The sequence below is a fragment of the Narcine bancroftii genome, chromosome 9, assembly GCF_036971445.1.
Source record: "Narcine bancroftii isolate sNarBan1 chromosome 9, sNarBan1.hap1, whole genome shotgun sequence".
NCBI lineage: Eukaryota > Metazoa > Chordata > Chondrichthyes > Torpediniformes > Narcinidae > Narcine > Narcine bancroftii.
The window spans coordinates 19,829,187-19,854,382 of record NC_091477.1 but is presented as its reverse complement, the minus strand read 5'-3'; the positions used below and the strand labels follow the sequence as shown (position 1 = coordinate 19,854,382).

At 39.8% G+C, this 25,196-nt stretch overlaps 1 protein-coding gene across 1 annotated transcript in view; it reads right to left on the bottom strand.

Moving 5' to 3' along the window:
* The window catches only part of LOC138743252 (organic cation/carnitine transporter 2-like), a 67,729-nt gene that overhangs the window by 2,136 nt on the left and 40,397 nt on the right, over positions 1-25,196 (bottom strand). Inside the window, exons 5-9 of the mRNA XM_069898229.1 lie at positions 21,464-21,590; positions 14,941-15,041; positions 13,061-13,275; positions 9,117-9,299; positions 2,191-2,326 (exon numbers count right to left, since the gene is read on the bottom strand). Coding sequence (XP_069754330.1) covers positions 2,191-2,326; positions 9,117-9,299; positions 13,061-13,275; positions 14,941-15,041; positions 21,464-21,590 — 762 coding nt within the window. The remainder of the gene's footprint in view (positions 1-2,190; positions 2,327-9,116; positions 9,300-13,060; positions 13,276-14,940; positions 15,042-21,463; positions 21,591-25,196) is intronic.

The window sequence follows — 25,196 nt, the reverse complement described above, 5'->3', positions numbered from 1 at the left end:
CAATAATAAAGAATTCCATTCACCAAATATGGCACCTGTGAAAGACAGAAAAGGAAGCTTTGCACCTACGATGGTTCATCAGAAAAATCAATGTTAACTCACTGTCGAAAATCGAAGTTTTGACTACTTACTACACTGGACAATAAAGATTTTGTTTCCTGAACACTTGAATCTATTTTATGAATTTGGGATGCTAATCATGAAAATCACCTTAAAAGTTTCTTATCACATACCATTTTTTAGATATCACCTATTTTTGTGATTTCCTTACATATTTTAAAACCATGAAATGCAACATGTCATTGAAAATTCATTTTCTGTATTCACACTTTGACTTCTTCCCTGTTGGTCTTGGTGTAGTCAGAGAAGAACATGGTGAAAGGTTTCACCAACAATTTGTGACCATGTAATACAGGTAGTCCTCAAGTTACGACTGTAATTGGGACCAAAGTATTGGTCATAACTCAGATTGGTTGTAAGTCAGATTTGCATGTCTTAACGAGGTATTAAAGCAATTTTTCAAAAGAATTTTCAACAAATGAACCTTTAACAAAGAATCTCAGCATATTTACAGTATTTTTAAAAAATGTGGTCGTATATATGGGTGGACGTAACTCACGTAGGTCGTAAGTTGAAGACGACCTGTAGTGGTATCAGGGCAACTGGAATTCATCATTGCTGCCGGATTATTATTGGACACTGATACGAGAGGCATCAGATGCTGAGTACAAATGAAAATCAGTGGCAAAACATTTTCAGGACAATTGAACCAATAAAATGTGTCACCATTATTATATGATTAAACATGTTAAATTCAATAAAAGTTAATTTAATGTTTCTCCAACTTCCTATGAGATACAGCAAATCTTTTTCTTATATTTTACAGTATAAACAATTAAACTGCCATTAGATTAAAAAAAAATTTACAAATATTCTCATAATAAGGAAATCTAGAGCACAATTATGACAATAAAGTAAAATTTAACAACAAAAATACTCAAAAGAAAAAAAGAGAGGAAAAAAATTCAAAACCCTTTTCTTTAAGCAAAGTTGAAAGTTGACATGTACGAATCAAGAGGCACCAACTTAGAGAGGGACAACACAGCGGCAAAATTCCAGAATAAAACTAATAGTCTGCATATGGGCCCCATGTCTTTTGGAACTTAATATCTGAATCCTTGATAGCCTATCTAATTTTTTTTCTAGAGTTGAACAAGCCATAATATCTTAGTCATTGTGCGTGTGTTGGTGGAGTGTTATCTTTCCATTTAATCAAAATTGCTCCTCTGGCTATCAATGATGTAAACAATAACATTTGGCTTTGAATTGAAGTCAGTAACACACCAACATCTTGAAGTGATCCAAAAAGAACAATTAAAAGTCAAAGTTCCAATTTTAAATTAAGAATTACCAATAGTGTTTGAAAAATATTTTTTCAAAATTCTTTTATGCTCGGGCAGGTCCAGACATATGAACTAAAGAGGCACCATAAATTTTACATTTGTAGCATAAAGGATTTATGTCTGAATAAAAATGAGACAATTTAACTTTAGATATATGTACTCTATGGACCACTTTAAATTGCAGCAAATGATCCTGTGCACAGAAGGAAATAGTGTTAATCAAATTAAAAATTTAATTCCAAACCTCATTGGACAATGAAAGATTCAAATCTTGCTCACAGACATTCTTGATTTTAACTAACAGGGCTAATCTTAGATCATAAATTATCATAAATAAGCAATATTAAGCCTTTATGGGAAGGTTGTAGAGCAAAAAATATGTCAAGAACAGTCACCTCGGGATTCCAGAAAAATCAAGCATCTGAGATTAAACAGCAAATCTGAAATTGTGTTGAGCATGTGTCTATAATAATCCCCAATTTTTATTTCAGGAAGAAAAGCTTTTGAAAAAAATTGTTGTCCAGTGTTATTAATCATTAAAATACTGGAGATGCAAGAAACCTCTATTAAATTGTGTGGGACTGCAGGAGCAGGAAATTACTTAAAGGAACATCCAAGATTGTATCAAGGCAGAATTAACATCCTAGAGGCTATGGATGAGATATACTGGACGATGTGGGCTGGAATGATGTTGCTGTATAATGGAGGTAGTGCATTGCGAAGTTTCCCCAGAATACAAGGCAGAAAATGTGGGTGTGAAATTGATTTAACCTTTATTACAACTTACCTCTTGATATTTTGCATCTGTTCAATGGTGTCCGGGAGAGGATGATTGAATGTTTCAGGCAGAAACAACACTAGAAGTCCAATTAATGCTGTAAAACTTCCTAATAGTATATAAGGTAAAAACTCCTGATAAACACCTGTGAAAAAAACAAAATATTTTTCTAATAATTTGAAGTCCTAAACATCAACATAAAGCCTTTCACATTCCGCAACTCGCATCTTTTTGTCAATAAATACCCTTGGTACAGGTACTTTTTAATTTCCATTTTCGGAAATTTACAGACTTTACAGTGCCAGTGATTGGGACCGGAATCCCATGTAGTTTGTAAGGAGATTGTAGTGTCTGGGTTTTCTCCGGGGGCTCCTGTTTCCTCCCACTCTTCAAAAAAAAAACGATCTGGAGTTTAGGTTAATGGGGTGTAAATTGGGTGGCACAGACTCATCGGGCCAAATTGGCCCTGTTACAGTGCTGTATGTCTAAATTAAAAAAAAAATTAAAAAATTAAATTAATTTTGAGTCCATTTTTGTTTGGCAACATTTTCTTGTTAAAAAAATGTTTTCCAATGAATAACTGGGGAATTGGTCTGAAATTTACCAGATGAATAATTATAAGATCAAACCCATCTACTCTTATTTTATTATTGAGTATATTCAACCTCCCAACATGTTAGAGTCACAAACTCAGAGAGACGTGCAGCACAGAAACAGGTAAACTGGCCCTTCAGCCCACCTAGATTATGCTATCACCCAGCAATTTACACCAAACACACATTAATCTAATTTAACACCCTCCCCCCCCCCCCCCCCAATTTCCCATTAACTTCCTTCAGATGCTGCCACTCATCTACATGCTTGGGGTAATTTAAGAGACCACTGTCACATTTGTGGCCTGAAATGTGAAATTGATAGCACCATCAACACATGATTTACCCGTTCAACATTGGCTTGTATTTATTTCTCTGCTTCCATTATTCCACCATTCCACGCCTGCATTCCTCGCGCGCATGCCCTCTGACCTCCCGTCAGGTTAATAGATCAACCTCTATCTGCATAAATCTCATGCATATTCATTATCATGACATCCCTCCTTTCACCGGAAATAAACTTTATATCTTTATGTGTCTTAACCTTTCAATCTAAGTGTATATCTTGTATGAATATCAACGAACATAATACATTGCTGTGTTTCTTTCTGTTTAAATGCAAACACTTTAACACTATCAATAGCATTTTTCTGCCTTTCAAACCAACAAAAGCAACATCAAATTCCCTCTTCACAAAATGTAACGTAACCATGTTATAACCAAATGTAATATAATGGCTCAACATTTCTTCTGTAGTTATACTAATACAATGGTCACCTCATATGCAAAATGTAAACATTTAAAATTATATGCTCCACATATTTCCTTCCCCTTTATTTTTCATGACTATGTTTTTTTCCCGTTCTATAAAACCACCTATTTAAATTCCAATACTTTTGTTTTTTTTAATTTAATACCAGATAGTCGACCAAAACAAAAATGCAATTCTTACAGCACTCATACATGTACTTTATGATGTATTTATCAAAATCACTGTCCAAATGTTCCCATTATCATTCCTCTTCCTGCATCAAAATACTTCTGATTGTTGGTTACTGCTACTGATGGTCCAAAGTCAAACCATGTCAAATATAAAATAAATGTTCGGCGCACAGTTTTCTTTTTCTAATATCGCTAAACACAACAAAACAGCAATGATCCAGGTAATCATAGCACAACTTCGCAAAGGTCTTTTTCCCGGAGTTCGCGATGGTTTCCTTCCTGACATCCACATATATGCATTCACTGCGTGTTTCACAAGGGCAGCGTTCGGCATACACCCTTTACATTATTTCTCTTTTTTTTTCACAATCACCACACATTTCTACTTTTCGTTGGCGTGTATCATTACTGCGCTTCCACTGAATCAATGCACTTTTTTTTTCTTCATTGAAACTCATTCCAACTATCACAAACTTTCACTTTCATGATAATGCAGGCACGATTAGAAATATGGCACAAAATCTTCATATCGCTTAGGTGGTTTCCTGTCCAGTCTCAGCCTTCCTGCAATGCTACTGTCGCAACTTGGTTGCTCACCCTCAGCACCGGAAACACTGCTTGCTACGGCCTCTGGTGTTTCTGGTACTCTGGCCACTTCATCGGGAAAACTGGTAACTACCTCTGGAACGTCGTCTGGTCCCTCAGGTTGAGGAACTCGTACTGGATTTCCAACCACTTCACTCAGTGCCGCTCTGGATTGGTACTTTTTGACACCAGACACATTTCTTTTGTAGAGGACTCCAGCTGGAGACCTGACTGTCACCATACTGCCGCTTCTGGATACAATAGTGTAGGGTTGATGGTAATAAGGTGTGTCTAGCTTACCACCACTCTCTTGCCTCACAAGATCATTATCTCCAGGCATGATGTCTGAGTACCTGGCCCCACGTCTCGAGTCTGCATCCAGCTTTGCTGCCCCCTTCTTTTCAGCATCGTGGTCCCTCATCTCCTGGTCGTCCCTGATTTCCTTCAGTTCAGGCATTTTTGTGCGGAGTTTCCTCCCGAAGAGTACTTCTGCTGGACTTTTTCTTGTGGTTCAATGAAGGGTTGCCCGATAGACAGCTACATAGGATAGCAATGCTTCTCTCCAGTTCTGTCCTTCTGCATGAGTGATCCGTAGTCATTTTTCAATGGACTGATTTTGTCTCACTACTCCTCCATTAACTTGCGGCCATTTAGGAGTCACTTTGTGATGGTGGATGCCTGTGGTCCTCATATATTCAGCAAATGTCTCTGAGATGAACTGTGGAACATTGTCAGAGTATAGTGTAACAGGCAATCCATGTCTCGCGAAGATCTCTGCCAATGCTTGTATCGTTTTTTCAGTGGTCGTTGACCTCATCACAGAGTACTCATACTGCTGTAGTAGTCCACCACTACCATGATTGATTCGCCAGTTGGTAAAGGTCCGAGAAAGTCAACAGCTACATCGATCCACGGTCCTGTCGGGAGTTGTGTACTCCGGATCGGCTCTGGGGGATTATTCCTACTTGTGAGTTGACACCCATGGCAGGTTTTGACAAATTTCTCCACGTCTTTATCACAACCTGGCCACCATACTTTACTCCTGAGGTTTTACTTGGTACCAACAATACCTAGGTGTCCTTCATGAGCTAATGATACGATCTTCGGTCTCAACCTCTGTGGTATCACCAATCTACAAACCCTCAACACACACTGCCCGATGCAACAAAGTTAATCTCTAATGGGAACATATGCCTTGTGAGTGCACTTGTCCCATTGTCCACTTTGGATACATTCTCTAACTTCCATGAGTTCTGGGTCATGTTCGGACTCTCTCTCGACTTCCCTCATTGTCACAGCACCCGGTGTCGACTGGATAGCTATGAAGCATACAAAGCTCTCTGCTTCTGTCCTCAGTTCTGACTTGGATTCTGGGCATCCATCTTTCAACAATCTGGACAGTGGATCAGCAATGTTTGCTTTCCCAGCAATGTGGACTACTCTGTACTTGTACGGTTGGAGTCTGAGCATCTATCGTTCTATCCTGGCACACGGTTTGGACTTGGCGGCATAGATCACCTCCAATGGTTTATGGTCCGTGATGAGTTCAAATTCAATGCCATACAAATATGCATGGAATCTCTCGCAGGCCCATACAAGTCCGAGTGCTTCTTTCTCTGTCTGAGAATATCTCCTTTCAATGTCTGTCAAAGATCTACTGGCATAGGCAATGATTCTTGGTCCCTCATCATGCGTCTGGACCAACACGGCTCCTAAACCAACAGGGCTAGCTTCCGCTATGACTTTGGTTAGTGCATCCCGATCATAATACCCAAGAGTATCGGCATTTGTTAGACTTTGTTTCAGAGCTGTGAATGCTTCCTTCTGCTCAGGGCCAAAATGGAATGGTACACCTTTCCTGGTTAGTTTCCTCAGTAGTTCTGCCAGTGTAGCAAAGTTAGGGATGAACTTTGCACAATAATTGACCAATCCCAAGAAACTCCTCATCTCCGTTTCATTCTGGGGTTCATGTGCATCGGCCACAGCTTTCACCTTGGCATCAGCTGGGTTCAGTCCTTCCCGTGTAAGCCTGTGTCCCATGAAGTCCATCTCTGAGACACCGAACTGGCACTCGTCTCCATTCACAGTAAGGCCTGCCCCCTATAGTCTGGATAGCACAAGCCTCAACCGTCTGTCATGCTCTTCCTGTGTAGCCGCATGGACTATGATGTCATCAGAAATGTTGGCGACTCCAGGAATGCCTTTAATCACTCGATGGATTTCGTACTGGTAGATCTCAGGAGCTGCATTGATGCCGAACGATAGCCTCTTGTACCGGTACAATCCACAGTGAGTCACAAATGTTGTCATGTCCCTGGATTCTGGGTCCAGCTCTAGTTGACGATAGCCCCATTTTAAATCGATTTTTGAGAACACCTGACTGGTTGTTAACTCCTGGAGTACTTCTTCTACTGTTGGTATGGGGTGTCATTCTCGAATTATAGCTTCATTGGCCATCCTCATATCAACACACAGTCTCATGTCACCATTTGGTTTGGGCACGATCACTACTGGGCTGACGCATTGCGTTGAATGTTCTACAGGTTCAATAATGTCTTGCTCAATGAACTCTTTGATTTTGGCCTCGACTTTCCCACGAAGTCCAAATGGGGTTCTGCTCACTGGTTGTGCCTTGGGGTTGACCGTTTTGTCCACTGCTAGCTTTAGTTGTCGACCTTTCAGCTTTCCTACTCCCTGGAAAACTGCGGGGAATTCTTGCTTCACATCCTCATATGACTGAACTGAATTAACACGAGCTCCAATATGAAGTATTGCCAGATCTTGCGCCGTGCGTCTACTCAGCAATGGTTCTCCCCTCTCGTCTATGACAACAAACTCTGCTTCGATGTGCTTGTCACCAGCTTCAACAGTCGCAGTGACACATCCAATGGTCTGCAATGGCTTGGTTGCTGTGTATGGATACAGTTTCTTTGAACACTTCTTTGATGTACAAATGATCTTTTTTTTTCAATTTCTCCCATAAATGTCGGTCAATTACATTACTGTCACTGCCTGAGTCTACAATGACCGGAACTGTCACACCACCAATTATCACTGGGACTTTCTCATGATGGTCATCATTCAATGTAAACTGATAGTATTTCTGCCCATCCTGGTGGTCGTTATCATCGTCACTTTCTGGGTCACCTATATGGCGAATAGTGCCTTGCTTTCTCTGTCCATAATTGCCTTTCTTTCCAGGAGACTTTCCTTTCCCCCAAGCTTTGCCCTTAGAAGCTGTATTCTTCCCATTCTGGTTTGCATTTGACTTGCTTTTGCACTTCTTTGCAAAGTGGTCTTTACCTCCACACTTTCTACAAACTTTGCCTTTTGCTGGGCAGCATGGGTCTTTTCCAAAATGACCTCTGACTCCACATCTGTAACACTCCAAGTCATGTGTCGGCATATTTCTTGGCTGGCTATGGCTATGCGAGAGCCTATTTACTTGTTGCCAACTTTGTCTTTACTGGGCTGGCTTGAGTTGTCTTTCAGTTTCATGGTATGAAATTGCCCCTCAACAGCCTCTAATGCAGCAGCAATTGCTAAAGCATTGGTAAGTTTCAACTCACCCCCTTTTTCCAGCAGTCACCTTCTGAGTTTGTCTGATCTGCAGTGCTGCACGACTTGATCCAATAACTGGTTGTCCAAATCAGCTGCCACGTAATTGTATCCAACAGCCAGTTGTCGCAATCTCGTCACGTACTGGGCGACCATTTCCCCATCTTCCTGTTTTGTTTTGCGAAACAAATGGCGTTGAAATGTAACATTCGGTGTCACCACATAGTGTGCATTCAATGCATCTACAGCTTTCTGGTATGCCTCTTTCCTTCCAGTATTCAAAAGCATCTTAAAAGCTTCCCGAACTGCAGGTCCTGGGGTGAAGAGAAGTAACGCCCTCCGCTGCGCTTTCTGCTCCGCCATGCTCCCATCGAGAAATAGGCCACGACTGTTGACGTAAGCTTCAAACTCTTCAAGCCATGCCTTCCACTTCACGCTCTCAGTGCTTGCATCGCCCGTCGGGTCAAAATGAGGAACACGGTGAAGTGCTAGAAATTCAGCTCCAATGACTGCCATGATGAAACGTTCCAGCTCAAAGCCACAGATTCAAAATCCAAAATGTTTCTCCTCGTCACCAATGTCACACTGGTGGCCCGAAATGTGAAATTGATAGCACCATCAACACATGATTTACCCGTTCAACATTGGCTTGTATTTATTTCTCTGCTTCCATTATTCCACCATTCCGCGCCTGCATTCCTCGCACGCATGCCCTCTGACCTCCCGTCAGGTTAATAGCTCAACCTCTATCTGCATACATCTCATGCATATTCATTATCATGACAACCACGTATCTTGAGGATGCAGGGTGAGATCCATGTGGTCACTGGGAGAACTGTAGCATCCATAGTGACACATCCAAGATCTGGATTGAACTGGAGGTTCACATTAGTACAGAATAACGGAACTATCGTAATGCAAGTGGCTCAAACCTACAAACATAATGATTAATTAAAAGGGCTCTTGTAAATCCTTGGTTCCTTCTTCATGATCACTGAAAGAGCTGACACTTCTAAAGTTTATTCTAATTTCTATGAATATTCACCATCTCACTAAATGCTCTAATTCTTGGTCTCAACAAATGGAATAGAAATAATAGAAGATAATGGAAGGAATGACTTTATTTGAATTATTTATCTCTACCCATTTGCACAAAAACAGTGTGTTTTAAATTCCTTGTGGATTCTGGGGCACTGCCAGAAAATCAGAAAATAGTTTTATTTCACTGACGTACAAACAATCAAGCAATGATCTTACCAAGGTAAAAAATATAAGGTGAGAGGATACTTCCCAGCCTGCTGGCCATTGAGTTCACTCCAATGCCCGTGTTTCTTATGGCTGTTGGATACAGTTCTGAGGTGTAGACATAAACCATGCCAAAGGCACAGGTGGTGGCAAGTTTTCCCATCATCACCAGAACAGTGACAAGTCCTGAAATGTCTAAATAAACCAGAAACAATCATAAACTTGGTGCATTTATTTCTTTGTACTTGTCTGTATAATCCTGTCATCTGCCTAAACATGAGTAGATTTTTTGTTTACCTGCTTCTGCCATAAACATTTGCCAGATGGATGCATAAATCAGGATGTATTGATGGGCTCCTCATTCATTAAAATTAATAATTGGTAAGGCTTTCTTGCAGTATTTTCAACATATTTCTCCAATGGACACATCTACATTCACAGCATACGGTCATGAAATAAGACCTGAAACATTTGGATTAGTCTTATTTGACAGATGAAATTGAGAGACATAGTATAAAGACACCCTGTTCATTCTGAGTTGCCAAATTACATTTATTTTTTTTAAAACACAGGAACTCCAGGGTGCACACAACCAGAAAGGAATTGGTATTTCCCAGTTAATGTCCCCAAATCTTGGGGCAAAACTATGGATTGGGATACTTAAGAAAAACTCAAAACTTCAACAGCACATCAAAAGTGGACTGATTTTTGTTGTGTCTATCTTGTCATCTGTCCACTTTCATCCCAATCATGTGCTAACATCCACCAGATCAAATTTACAACAAGATGCAGAATGACCTGTTGAACAAAACTAAATAACACAATGCTGTAAAGTCCAGCATACTCAAAATCCATGTCCGGGCAATGGCATGTCAAAGATAACAGGTATTTGTGAATCCTGCTGGTGAGGAAATCAATGATATTGGTTTCATACAATTTAATCCATGAGAGAAATGAGCAATGAAAAGGGGCTATTATATAATGTTACAAAACAGTGTTATAAAACTGCACAAGGCCAAAGAGATACAGCATTGAATGTGAGTTGCATCGAATACCTTGCTGAAGAACATCACAGCTGGCTTTGTCTAATAATACAAAGTGAAGAGTTGTATTTTCTTACTGCCCTTTTAAAGACAAGGGCAACAGACCCTTGGGAACATCATCAGTTGGTGTCTCCATTTCAAATTAGAACCATCCTAAGCTGGAAATATATCACTGTTCCTTTAGAGACCATCGAGTTGATTGACAGAGGATGAAGATGGTATGTTAACATGTCAAGGTTGGATGTGATCACAAAAAGCTTTAGGACTCAGAACTTGTTTGTCACCAGGTGATAAGGAGAAATACAAGACTATCACATTTTTAATTGGTACTGCTTATGTAACTGCACTGATAAAACTTTCATTTCTTAAAACAGTGATGATACAAAGATACAATGGCTTTGGAATAGTTCTGCACAATATTCAGACTTTAAGAAACAGTCTTTCAGAGATTTTATCCACTCAATAGATTAATATACTTTGAACATATCCAACCTGGAAACAAGCCCTTACAGGTGCTTTAATAATGTAGTTTTATCTTTGGCCCAAAAAAAGAAGTTAACCCTTTCCACCAACTTATTAATTAATTTAACGTGTTACTGGTTTCCTTCTCACACCTTTCATAAAAGCAGAGCACAAGTACAATTTTCCTCATTTAAAGTAAAGATTTCATGAATCAAAAGAACTTTGGAAAATCAGAGTTAAGGAACTGGCTGATTACTGAAAACCTGTGCTCACCAACTTGCCAATGCATTCATAGATACCTTCAACATCTCACCCCGGCACAGCGTGGTACCCACCTGTTTCAAGCAGGCCTCAATCATACCTGTGCCCATGAAGATTGTCGTAACCTGTTGAAATGACTTCTGACCAGTGGAAATCACATCCACAGGGATGAAGTGTTTTGAGAGACTGGTGTTGAAACCTATCAGCTCCTGTCTGAGTGGTAACATAGATCGGTTCCAATTTGCCTATCTGAGCAACAGTTGTATGGCAGATGCCATCTCACTGGCTCCACACAAAGCCTTGGAATACAAAGCTTTGGACAGCAACAATGCATATATCAGAATGCACTTTATTGCCGACAGCTCAGAAATGAACACCATCATCTGCTCAAAATGGATCAGCAAACTCTAAAACCTGGGACTCAATGCCCCACTGTGTAATTGGATCCTGGATTTCCTCACCTTTAGACCACAGTTAGTGAGGGTAGGTAGGAATGTGTCCACCACAATCTCTGTTAGTACCAGAGCAACACAGGACTGCATTCTGAGCCGTCTGCTTTACTCATGAAGGGATGAGCAACCCAGGCAGAGGGGAGGGGAGGGAGGGGGAGGAGAAGGAGCATGCACCATCACAACGTCCCGCAAAATGGTCACCGCTTGGCCCTGCAAAATGGCCACTGCTTGGCCTTAAAGTGTGATTATAAGTATGATTACCTGTTTTATTATTATGTACTACATTATTATATACTGTATTATACTGTTTAAAATGTTTTAGTGTATGGGAAGTGTTTTATATGCATATAAAGGTAAAATATATATTATACACTAAGATAAACAATTGATGGTAAATAAGGACTGTACATACAGGTCCAACTTAAATACAACTTTGGGTTAAAGACAGACCTAGGAAATGGAACTCATATTTAACCCGGGGACTGCCTGTATTAGAGTGATATTTTATTACATTAATTGAACGCATGTTGATGCACATGGAATTCATGCAATAGCACAGTGAGTGTACTTAACAATAGCATTTATAGTCTTCAGGGTGATCACATTCAGCAGAAATGTTTCATCAATGTCACAACAGCTGTGATACATACTGTTATATTTGCAGTTTGCTCAAAAACACAGCATGACTGCAATTATTAAGAAAACCTATGAGCTCTACTTCACATAAAATTGGTGTCAAAGACAAACCCTGGGCTCTTCACATTTGTTGTGCAACATGTGCAGTCAACCTGAGAGCTTGGCTCAGAGATACTCTGAATTTAATAGCATTTTCAGACCCAATGATATGGTGAGAACAGAAGGATCACGTGATGGACTGTTATTTCTGTCTGACCGATGTATCTGGCATTTTTTCTAAAAATACAGAAACTATTGAATACACCAATTTGTGTCACCCATGTGACTAGTTCTGCATGACCACAGTTTGCCAGTTCCAAATCCACCAGAGACAAGGAGCCTAGATAAAGCAGATGAGGATGCCTCAATGCATGAACCAGATGTGGAAAACAACACTGATCCAGATGTTGAACCGTTTATGCCTGGTTTTACTCATTTGATAACACAGCCAGAATTCTATGAACTGGTCAGGGAGTTAGGTTTGTCAAAAGCAAAAACAAAGTACTCAGTTCAACACTGCAAGGATGGGTTTTGCTGTCAACAAGTATGAACATTTCAGCCTTCAACATTTTGTGAAACCAATGAACAAGGAAGGTGCTAGATTACATTCTTTGAGACAGATGTTCTCATCTTCTGCATTCACATTCTCCATTTCTGAAATTCATTTCTGTATCTACACTTGGACATCTTCCCTGCTGATCTTGGTGCAGTCAATTACAAACATTGCAACCATGGAAAAAAGGTTTCAGGGCAACTGGAACCCATCATTGCTGGCCAACTATTGTTAGATACTGACACTAGAGGCATCAGATGCTATAAACAAATGAAAATCAGTGGCAAAACATTTTTAGATCAGTTGAACTAATGCAAAGTGTCACCAACATAATGTGATTAAACATGCTAAATTCAATAAAAGTTAATTTAATGTTTCTCCAACTTCCTACATGATGCAGCAAATCTGAACATATCAATGTGTTCACCTTGAAGTTGTCTATCATAATCCCCAATTTTTATTTCAGGGAGCAAACCTTTTGAAAAATAATTGTTGTCCAGTGTTATTTACCTGAAGTTATGAATTGGATGAGTAAAAGAATAACTCCACCGAGAAGAAGTGTGCCTGAATGGCTGAGCCTGCGAGAAAACTTCCAAAGAAAAAACCAGGCTGCTATATATCCAGGAACTTCAATGGCAGCAGAGAAGAAACAGTTCAAATAGTCATTGCCATGAAGATTGGAAGTGTTTAATGACAGGCCATAGTATCCAACTGTTATAATCATCCTGCAACAAATCATAAAACTCCTTTTAAAACCACTTTATTCCCTTTTGACATTGCATTTTCCATCTCCCAACAGAAGGCAGACACAAATCTGGTTTACATATTATTCCCAAGTAATAGAAAATGTAAACAAGCTTCAAACACAGCCAGTTAACCTTGCAGAAATAACCATACTTCAATGAGAAACAGCAGCATTTACTTTGGAATTTATTGTAAAATCAAGTGCTCTGCATTATTATGAAACACAACTCTATTGCCGTCTTATCCTTCCCCTGCCTAAATGATTGTTTAGTGTGCAGGCTACCTATGATCCACACAGCTATTGAGAGACTCAGCCAAAGTACATGACAGGAGATACACCATTCATATGCACCATGTAATGATGTATGTTGAAATTCAATTTTGTGTAATATTATTAGACCTGTACTAATATATGACAATAAAGGAACCTTGATCAAAAGGATGAATTCAGAGATAATTTAATTTGTAATTATTATTGCCATTTATTTGTGAAGCTATGGGACTCAAAATGGATTAAACAGGCAAAAACTCTTCTGGTTTTAAGGTAGCTGAAAGTTGGAGGCAAAATAGGATACATTTTGAGAGTAATAGAGAGGGATTGCAAACTAATGATAATTTTGTGTAGGTGGAAAGAGAAAAATCTAGGAGATGCATGTGGTGAATGTCTTCCAAGCTGGCTGTCTCCCCACTGGCGAGCCTTGCTGTACTAACATTGGCTGTGCATTATCTCTACTGTTAAGGACACTCCCCTTGGGTATAACTGTGTATGCACCTATTGTCTTTCATTATTGCACCATGAGTTTCTACTAATAAAAGCCATGATTATTGTTTGACCACATCTACTTCATCAACTGGCATTTCAATGCACAAGTCTGTAAAGCTGAAGCAAATAGGATGACAGAACAATTAATGAAGAAGGCAAGATGATGGACTTCATAAATAGAAGCAAAATGTAGAATTTTGCCCTGCCGAATTTCTCCAGCATTTCTGTGCATTAAACCACAATCGCGTGTGGTGGAACACGGTAGTGCAGGGTGACCTCATTTGATTGTATAGGCTGGCCCACATAACTCTGAAACTCCTTCCCATAAGATTCCCAATAAAGGCTAATAGCCCTGTTCTCCTCCCTCCTTACCAGCCTTGGATCTAGGCCGGCAGCATGCAGAGATATGCCTGATGTTGCAGGATATTGAAGCCTTTAATCACTCACTTTGAGTCTGCTTGTGGTTATTGATTGCATTACATAGCATCTGCACACTCTTCTGTTTAACTTTCGATAAAAGTGCTGTCTTTTTTTCTGTCATCCAAATGTTGGCACTTTCTATAAATGAAACAGCACCCATGTGGCAAATCCATGATCAAAATTGTGTTGATATGCCATGCAGTGGCCAATTTATCTGCTTCTATGTGCTGTGACGATATTTCAGGCAACAATTCCCAATGTAAGATTGGTAAATTACTGAAGGTATAGATTCACGATGATTGGCAAACGAATGAGCAGCAAAATGAAGATGAGCGATTTAATGCAATATGTGATTATGATTTGCAGAGATATGGGTAGAAATGATGTAGGGGACATAAAGCGTCATTGTAGATATCATGGAACCAGTGCCCTCCTACTGAACTATGATTGATGAAATACTCACCATGTCAGCATATTGATGATAGTAATGAGTCGGATGTTGTTAGTTTTTACCAAATGAAAAATTGTATAAGACTGTGCACTTTTAGCCTTCATATCTTCAAGCTGGAATGAAAAAAAAAGAGATATAGTTTTCTTGTAGATTAACAGAAATCATTATTAGGTTCTTTTACTGTAAGATCAAATTGGTATTAATGATCATGAAACATTGTAACATGGAAAAGTACAGCACAGTGACCCTTTGGTCACATGTCTTTGTCAAACATAATGTCCAAAGCAAAGTAAAACTCCATTGCTTGCACATTATAAACATCCATCCGTACCCTTTGTATTCATGTGTATATCTCGAATTCTTTTTAATGAAGCCATTGTATCGACTTACAAATCAACTCCTGGCAGCCTGTTCCAGGCACTCTATAAAAATCTTCCCTGCACATCACCCTTAAGTTTATTTCACCTCACCCAATGTGTGACACCTTTACCATGTGGGAAAGGTCACTGTTTATCCTGTGATTCTCCTGAGAAACCAGTGGAGGCATGGATGCCATGAGTCTTCTTTGCCACCTTATCACCCCCCAGGAGTTATAGTCCTCAACTCCCAGATACCTCTGCACATTAATGCTTCTAAGAGTTCTATCATTTACTGTACATTTTTCTTTCACATTTGACATTCTGAGATCCAACATATCACACTTAAATAGAACATAGAGATCATATTAAACTCCATCTACTATTTCTCTGCCCATATCTGTAAATAATTTATATCCTTTTGTATTCTTTGATAGCCATAACTCTAGCAATTTTTGTATCATCTGCTAACTTACTAACAATCCACCTAATTTTGCATATCTATATCTCGCAAACAATAGGTGTCCCAACAACAATCCCTGTGCAACATTCCCGGTCTTGGATCTGTAGCTAGAAATACACTCTTTCTCCATTATCACCTTGTCTTCTATGGATCAGCAAACTCTGTATCCACTTAACTAATTCACTATGAACCCTATGCATTTGTATGTTCTGGATCAGCCTACCATGAGAGACCCTGTCATATTTCCGGCATAAACTACGTTATATGAATCTTGAACTACCTTGAGCTAAGAGTTAAGGCTCAGCATTAACATACTGAGCTATAATATGCTTACATCTGATCTCTGTTCTGATGCAGGACTCAGCACATTGCATTTGGCCCTTCTCTTTATACCTGCTGTACCGAAGCACAACCCCTCTTATTTAAATGGACTCTCAACCTTGCTTTATTTTTATATTTTTAATGTGTGTCTTGCTGGTTATGCAATTTTAAATTCAAAATATTTTCAAAAATTTGAATTGATTTGTTTTAATGTTTCTGATGATCAGAGGCATGGGTGAGTTGAAAAAGGCCATCAAGGAACCCTGGGGCTGCTAGTTGGGAACTACCATCCAAGGTGCAACCTTCCCATCCTGTTTTGTGCCATCATAAAAGATAATATGTGGGTCTCTGTCTTGGCCCTGGCGACCTACAGGATCAAGCCTCCAAAATAAACATTCACCTTGAACTCGCCGACCGAAAGAACCAAGCTTCAGACATGGATTTCCACCTTGGCCCCTGTGACCTAAAGGACCACGCCTCTGTTGAGAACCCCCATCCTGGCTCCAGGATCACATGGACCTCTCTCTCTCTCCACCCTCTGAATTTCCCAATCCTCTCTTCTCTCGCTTGGACTCTTCCTACCCTCTACTTCCTGATTCACTCCATCCACCTCCCCTCCTCGACACCCTCCACCTCATTGAACCTCCCTGTAACCCCTGCGCAGTCTTTACTACCCCCCTCTGATCTTTCCTTCTTGGAGACCAAATGCGCTGTCTTCAGTAGAGGCTTCACCTTAGTCTCCCTTCGCTCACCCCTTAACGTGCATGCCATGGTGCTGAACTTTTCTTCTGTCGGCTTCATCTCCATGCTGACTTCCACATCCACGATTCTCCATCCCCTTCTCCCATTTTAAACCTTCATCCTCCTCCTGGACACCACATTCCAGTCTTCTATCTGCGCTGGACATTTATATTTCCAACTGTCACAATGACATCAATGGAATCAACTTCACTACTCCCCTCACTCATTCCAATCTCGCCAGCACGGAATGCTGGCCTCCACTCTCTCCACACCAATCTGAAACGCACCTTCAAATCTGCAGACAAGGGTGGAGCTGTTGTGGCCTGATGCACTGACCTCTATCTGGCCAAAGCCAGATGACAACTCTCAGATGCCTCCTCTTACTTGCCCCTCCAACAGGTCCCCACCAAAACCACTGTACCATGCACCATCTCTGAACTTATCACTTCTGGTCTCCTTCCTGGCACAGACTACAACCTTATTGTTTCCCATCCCCGCATGATTAGATGATGGCAGAGGTCCATTAGTCTATTATATTATATGGAGTAACTGCACAGTAACTCATAGGTAGATAGAAAAAGTGTGTTTTTTTGATTGTTAGAATTGTCAACATGATAGAAACTGAACCATTTCCACCTCCTACCCAAGGTCCACAAACCTAATTTTCCCCTCAGTCCCAACATGTCAGCGTGTTCCCCACCAAATTGATCACTGCTTACTTCGACTCTGCTTTGTCCCCCTGGTCCAGTCCCTCCCCACTATGTCCAGGCAACAATTTCCATTACCCTGAATTCGATTACTTCATATTTACCATGAATATCCAATCCTTATACACATCCATCTCCAATATTGAAGGCTTTAAAGCACTTTGTTTCTTTCTGAACAACAAACACAACCAATCCCTCTCCACCACCACCCTCCCCTAGCTGGCAAAACTTGTCCTCATCCTCAACAATTTCTCCTTTGACTCATCCCACTTTTTCCAGATGAAAGGGTGATATTGCAGTGAATCTCTCAATCAATTAAAAAAAAACAGTAATAAGATGAAATTCATCTTTTAGACATGCCATGTGGTATTTGGTTCAAGTTTAGCACATGGAATTAAGGCACAAAATGGTGGAAAATGTCAACTCTGTTAATAGTTGAAACTGTTTAATGCTAAAAGAGTTGACAATGAGTAACATTGAAGCATTTTGCATTATTTTACTTTTATTATGGATTCTGCTGGTTTATTTTACTGTAAAGGGTATATTTGTGGTATAGCATTCCACATTAAGGAAATTGAATAATTTCTGTTCTAGGTCAATGAAGTTGTCAGAAAAACAGTGGCAATAGAGGGCATGGTGAGATGGTGACCCTAAAAGGAAGGCAGAACATTTGCAAAAAGACAGAAATAGATGGCACAAAAGGAGAAATGCAGGGCAGCAAGCACAGTGGTCATTTGGATGAAAGGGAACTAAGGTACAAGCGCAGGTATTGGAGAGAGGTATAGCAGAGATGTAGAGCAAGAAGACAGAGACTTGTAGAGATGACACCACCACCAAGTCAAGGACCAGACCTTGAATCAGGACATCCAGGTAAATTGAGTGTATAGGTCCTTGAGTCTATTATATTATATAGAGAAACTGGAAAGTAAGTCATAGGTAGATTGAGAAAAGTGTGATGTTTTTGATTGTTAGGATTGTCAAGATGATCGTAATTGACTGTTTCTTCCAAGGTATTGTGTCTTGAAGGTACACCCCATAATTTATACATGTTTTGTTTACACATTTTAATTAAAGATGCACTATGTTACATTTTTTTACTAACAATTTTGGTTATATCCTATATTCAGACAAAGGAGGTCAGGATGAAGACAAATAAAGCAGGAGAACTCCAAATTATACAGAGAAATTAAAAAATATAAAGATTTTGCTGAAAAAGAAAATGATCACTGTCCAAAAATATATCCTTAGATAGTGGTGTGTCATCAAATATGATGATAAAATTTATCCTGGGACCATTGTCGAGGTCAACAAGACACATGCATTTGCATGCACAAAGTGGTGAGAAATTGCTTCTTATAGCAAAACTGTTGAGGATACTTTTGTTGCTTCTTTTGATTATGTCCTCAGTTTCATCCCACAACAAACCTCAGTGGCAGGATATCATGTAGAAATAAGCAAAGAACCATGGGCAGAAATTGCCAATGAATGATTAGCATGCTTAGGTCATAAGGAAGCTGGTATGGCGAAGCATGGGGGCCATTCTTCCTGAAGGGGGCAGCATAATAACCATATATGTGTAGGTTCTCTCGCCCTTGACTAATAGATTGGACTCTTTAGCTGACTGATTATATTGCAAGATGAGTTTAATTCCTGGCTGCCCCCAAATTTGCTACAATATGATCCCTGTCAATCAAAAAACTTTTGAAAGCCATTTTATTTTCCAGATTAGTAATGCATGAGACACATGCAATTATTATTCAAGTTCATGAAAGATCTGTAATTCAGATATATTTGTTAGCATTAAATAATTGTTGTTACTTTTAAAAATAGTTTTAAAAAATTCAGTGTCAGGCAGGGGTGGTCAACTCTGTCATTTATATCAATCGGTTACAATCAATCGGTTCGTTTAAAGTTTTTCTTTAAAAATGATCATTAGATGTGTTTTTATTTTGTTAACACAATGATCAGAAGTTATGTCATGACTAACATTTTTACTACATGAAATTTTAAAGCATTTCATTCATTTTTAAGGCTATGTTTAGAGAAAATGGAAACCATCTTGGCAACTTTTCAGTTAAATGTTTTGATATTTTTACTCCAAAACAAAAAATTCTCTAACTTATTATACTTAAAGTTGAATTCATGGATGTAGAGACAAAAGTTCTCTTAGGAAGACAGGGGTTCAAACCGTATTATATTTGTTGACTATATATATGTGACCCAATTTTCCTATTCCAGAGTTGACTAATTTTTCTGTTAGTTAATTGATTTCATTCCTATTTTTATACTTGAAATGTATCCACAATTCTGGAATGGGCCCCTTACTGGTCCACTGCTGTGGCCACCATCCTGTAGGGTCATTATCTCTACTTCACCTTCTCAGGGCTGGTCTCGCTGTTTTCTGGTGCCCTGCATAATTCCTCTGGTTCTGCACCCCTTGAGGTTGCTGCTGAACACAGGCACCACCATCTTGGGCCCAGACACCGTGGTCGCAGGATTTTAAAATGAACCACCATTGGCTCCTTTAAAGGGCCATTTAAATCCTGTACAGAGGTGTCGGTAGTTGAATGGAGTGGTAGAACCCCCTTGGGGGAATACTGTCTCTCCTCTCTCCATTCTCTATGGATCCACACCAGCAAACAGTTCTACCATTGCAGCAGCTCCAGCTCCATTTTCTTTGTTTCTTGCTATCCACCCTGTCTATGACCATTATCAAAGGCCAACAAGCTCAACTTTTCCACTCTAACTGAAACGTTTTATTAATAGAATCATGTGGTACCTTCTCCATCGTCTTCCTATAACATGGGGAAGGAAGTCTACACACTTTTCAGCCATAGCTGAACCAATGTTTTAGAAAGTTGTACCATAGCCTCCCTGCTCTTGTATTCTATGCCTGAATTTATGAAGGTAAGTGACTTCAGTTACTGGAATCTGGAGCAATTAACTTGCAGAGGAATGGAGAAAGTCTGGCAGTATCAATGGAGACACGGGAGTAGTCAATGAGGAGACTGCATAAGTGCCAGCCTTTTTAAACATCTTATTTATCATCTCTGCTGCCATCACTAGGACACTCAGAGTTTAACATTTAATTCTCATCGAGATTATTGACATAATATTGCCAAAACCAGGACCCTTTCATTTTTTTTTTGTTTTCACACGTAATACTATTTGTTCCCATATACATATTGACTGGTATGAATTTAATGAATGTAATAGGCATTGTGGAATTACATTGCTGGCATATTTTAGGCAGTGGTTCTCAACCATTTCCTTTCCACTCGCATGCCACTGAAAGTAATCCTTATGCCTTCGGTGCTCTGTGATTAGTAAAGGATTCCTTCAGGTGGTATGTGAGTGGGAAGGGACGGTTGAGAATCACTGTTCTAGACACAATTATAGCTGAAATATTTTGCTTGAGAAAAATTGTCATTGGCCCATTTCCTTTGGAGTTATGAAACCGTGCACATAACGAGTCAATTAGGTACAATTAAAATAGTAGTTTTCAAATTTTTTCTTTCCATCCACATACCACTTTAGGTGCACCTATGGCATAGGGTTTACTTAAAGTGGTATGTGAGTGGAAAGAAAAAGGTTGAGAACCACTTTTTTAGGGATGGAAGAGGAAGGAAAGCAAACTGTAATCAATGTAGCAAAGAATAAATCATAACTGAGCCTGTGCTTGTACCTTTACTAATACAATCATTGTCCATAAAAGTTACAAAGGATTATTTATCTTGGTTCTCATGTTCCAATTGGTAACCATTCAGTATAGTAATTCTTTCTGGAAACATTCTTGTGTGTTTGCTTCTGGGTGAAAGTGGAATGAAATAAACGACACAGAGTTCTACAGTTCATATATGACCTACAAAAATGGATCCATACTCAAGCAAATAAAGGGGATAAGGAAGGATGTCTCTATTAAAGAGCTGAATGACCACAAATGATACCTCAAGATCACTGAAGAGGACATTTGGAGCCACAACACCATTTTTCTTTGCAATATTTCGGAGCAATTCTTCGGCCTCCTTTGACCTTCCATTTAATATCAGCCAGCGTGGAGATTCAGGAATAAACCTGAAATTAAAATTGTTATTTTAGGAAATGGATAATAAACTGACAAATTTTATAAACAGGAATAATACATAAATAATCTTTGCTGATACAGAATAAAATATAATTTTATTTATATCTTGGAGTGGATACAGAAATGCCAATGACAAGAGATGGTACAAAAGATTATTTAATATCACGACAGACTGATTGGAAAAACCATGGTCATCTGTGCCACGTAAAGATTACCTTAATTTTTGAAGCATAATTTTTAGATCCAAAGTGAAAGAGCAATAAGGACAAATATTTAAGCTGCAACCACTGTAACAGCAGCATTGCTGTTGGTGTGTACCTGGGAGAGCAGAGAACAGAGGCTCAGTGCTGTTGTGAAAGGTTCAACTGCCTGGTCTTAACTCTGACAGATCCGTGCAGGCATTAGATGGCCTGCTAAAGGAGCCAATGTTATTTTAAAAAGAAAATCATGCAACTATGTGTCTGTGCTCAAGTTGGTGGACCCGAGGCTCAGCAGCGGCCATGAGGGGTTGCAGACTCTGGGGAACAGAAATCCAGCAACGGGCGTCACTCTCCCTTCCCCCACATTGAGAAGGAGAAGGAGAGAAGATGACCCTGCAGGATGGTGTCCACAGCAGCGGATCCACAGGGTCTGTGGGCTGCTGGAGACTGCCTTGGGATCCAGATATCAGAGCTGGGATTTGATAGCATGGTGAGGGCAAGAAGAGCACCTGAAGGGCCTCAATCTGGAGCTCACATTGCAGAAGATGTGGGAATGCTGGAGGCAAATCCAAGAACACTCAGTGACTCTGAAGGGACTCTCTTTTGCTTCTCTTCCTCTCATATTGTAAGGGCCACCCTTTATCTGCCTTATGTCTGGCTGAAGGCAATTTTGTGAATTTACATGTTCTGTACTATTACATGACAATAAAGGAATCTAGATGTTGGTTTCCATGTCTTTTACAAAGTGAATTACTTTATTTCATTAAAGTCAAACAGGAAGGTAATGTTGAACTTCAACATTCCAAGGAAATATCAGAGCTATCAGACTTCTGAACAAACATCACATGACTAAAATAATGTTACCCTTGCTCTGTTCTCTCTCTGTAAAAGCACACCAAAATGCTGAAGGAACTCAGCCAGTCTTTTCTGCATCCATAAAAAAACAAGATCTATTGATGACAATTTTGGCCGAGCTCTTCAAGGAACAAGCAGAATAAGCAAAAATCAGGAAATCTCAGTAAGTCTCAGAATTCAGACAAAGCAGGGAAGGGGAAGGAATGCAGATGAACAAAGGTGTTAATTAAATATGATTAGCGAGGAAGTAATAATTTATCCTGTTTGTGCAAAAGGGGACAGGGAAGGGGGAGGCGGAGCTGGGGGAAGTGGGGGGGGGGTGGTTAAAGAAAGCCAGAAAAGTCAATATTGCTGTCTCTTTCTTCCCTCTGTCTTCTTTTACACAAACAAGACAAATTCTTATCTTGTCCCTTATTATATCCAATGGTCCTGCGATTGATCTCCGATCCATTTCTCGACAGCAACCAAACCACATTGATGCAGCCAGCAGGATGCACTTGAAAGATCTCCTGAAGAAGGTTGACATGATGGTGCCTACTTCAGTCTTCTCAGTAAGTGCATCTCCTGACAAGAGAGGAGATGTTGCACGTCCACGGTAGGTCACTTGTTTAATGAACTTGGTGCTCTCCACCCTCTCCACTACAGTTACTGATGTGTATCAGTGGTTGACAAACAGTGAATCATAGACAAATTAAGTTTTTTCTGAGAAAATGGTTTCAACTTCAATGGATTAGAAGCCAGATGGTATTGTAGCTTATAGAAACATAAAAGTCAAACTATTTTTTTACAGTAATTATAGCAACATTAATTGTTTTTAGAAGAGAAAATAATTTTAAACTTTACTTATCTGGATGGTTGGTCAGTCAGGCAACCCGAATACTGAATAATTTCATGGCAGTTAAGTTGTGGGAAATGGATGCGAGCATTTCCAGTGTTTGGGGAAGGTAAAATGAAGATGATAGTGTCACATTTGTGGCCCGAAATGTGAAGTTAATAAAACATTAAACACAAGTTTATCAGGTAAACTTCTTAGAGTCTTTTTATTCTCCCGTTTCCTTTGTTCTCTTGCTTGTGCTCTTATCTCTCTCTCATTCCACGTGACTTCCGGTACATCTCATACATATTCATTATCATGACATCCCTCCTTTAATCAGAAATAAACTTTACCTTCACTTACCAATATCCCTCAGAAACCTACAAACATCATAACTAATGGTAATACTATAACTCAACTACATAAAATTTACTTCCTACAGCACTCATACATGCACTTTATGATATAAGATTAAATACTGTCCCAAAGTTCTTATTAAAATTATGGCACAAAGTCTTCGTATCGTTTGGGCACTTTCCGATTTCGTTTCGGCCTGCCTGCGATATTGTCGTCGCTTCTCGGTTGTTCACTCTCGGCGTCGGAAATACTGCTCGCCACGGCTTCGGGTGTTTCTGGTGCTCTAGTCACTTCATCAGGAGTGCTGGTAACTGCCTCTGGAACATCATCAGGTCTCTCAGTTTCAGCATCTCGTATTGGCCTTTCAACCTCTTCGCTCAATGTATCTCTGGACTGGTACCTTTTTACACTTGATACATTTCTCTTATACAGGACTCCAGTCGGAGACTTGACTGTCACCATACTGCCACTTCTGGATACGACAGTATAGGGTTGATGGTAATAAGGTGTGTCTAGCTTACCACCAGTTTCATGCCTCACTAGAACATTATCTCCTGGCATGATGTCTGAATACTTGGCTCCACGTTTCAAATCTGTGTACAGCTTTGCTGCACCTTTCTTTTCAGCATCGTGGTTCCTCATCTCCTGGTCGTCTCGGATTTCCTTTATTTCTGGCATTTTTGTGCGGATTTTTCTCCCAAAAAATGCTTCTGCAGGACTTTTTCCAGTGGTTGCATGAGTCGTTGCTCGATAGACAGCCACATAAGATAGCAATGCTTCTCGCCAATTTTGTCCTTCTGCGTGTGCAATCCTCAATCGTTTTTCAATGGACTGATTTTGTCTCTCTACTTCTCCGTTGGCTTGCGGCCATTTCAGTGTTACTTTATGATGGTGGATACCTGTGGTCCTCATGTATTCCGTAAATGTCTCTGAAGTGAATTGTGGACCATTGTCAGAGTATAATGTAACAGGTAATCCATATCTTGCGAATATCTCTGCTAACGCTTGTATTGTTTTTTCAGTGGTTGTGGACTTCAACACCACGTACTCATAGTATCTACTGTAGTAATCTATCACTACCATAATTGATTCACCCGTTGGTGAATATCAACAGCTACGTCGATCCATGGTCCTGTCGGAAGTTCTGGCGGATTACTCCTACTTGTGATTTGACATCCATGACAAGTCTTTATCACAACCTGGCCACCATACCTTGGTCCTGAGGTTCTGCTTGGTACCAACAATACCTAGGTGTCCTTCATGCGCTAAGGATACGATCTTCGGTCTCAATCTTTGTGGTATCACCAATCTGCAACCTCTCAATACACACTGTCCGATGCAACAAAGTTCGTCTCTAATGGGAATGTAAG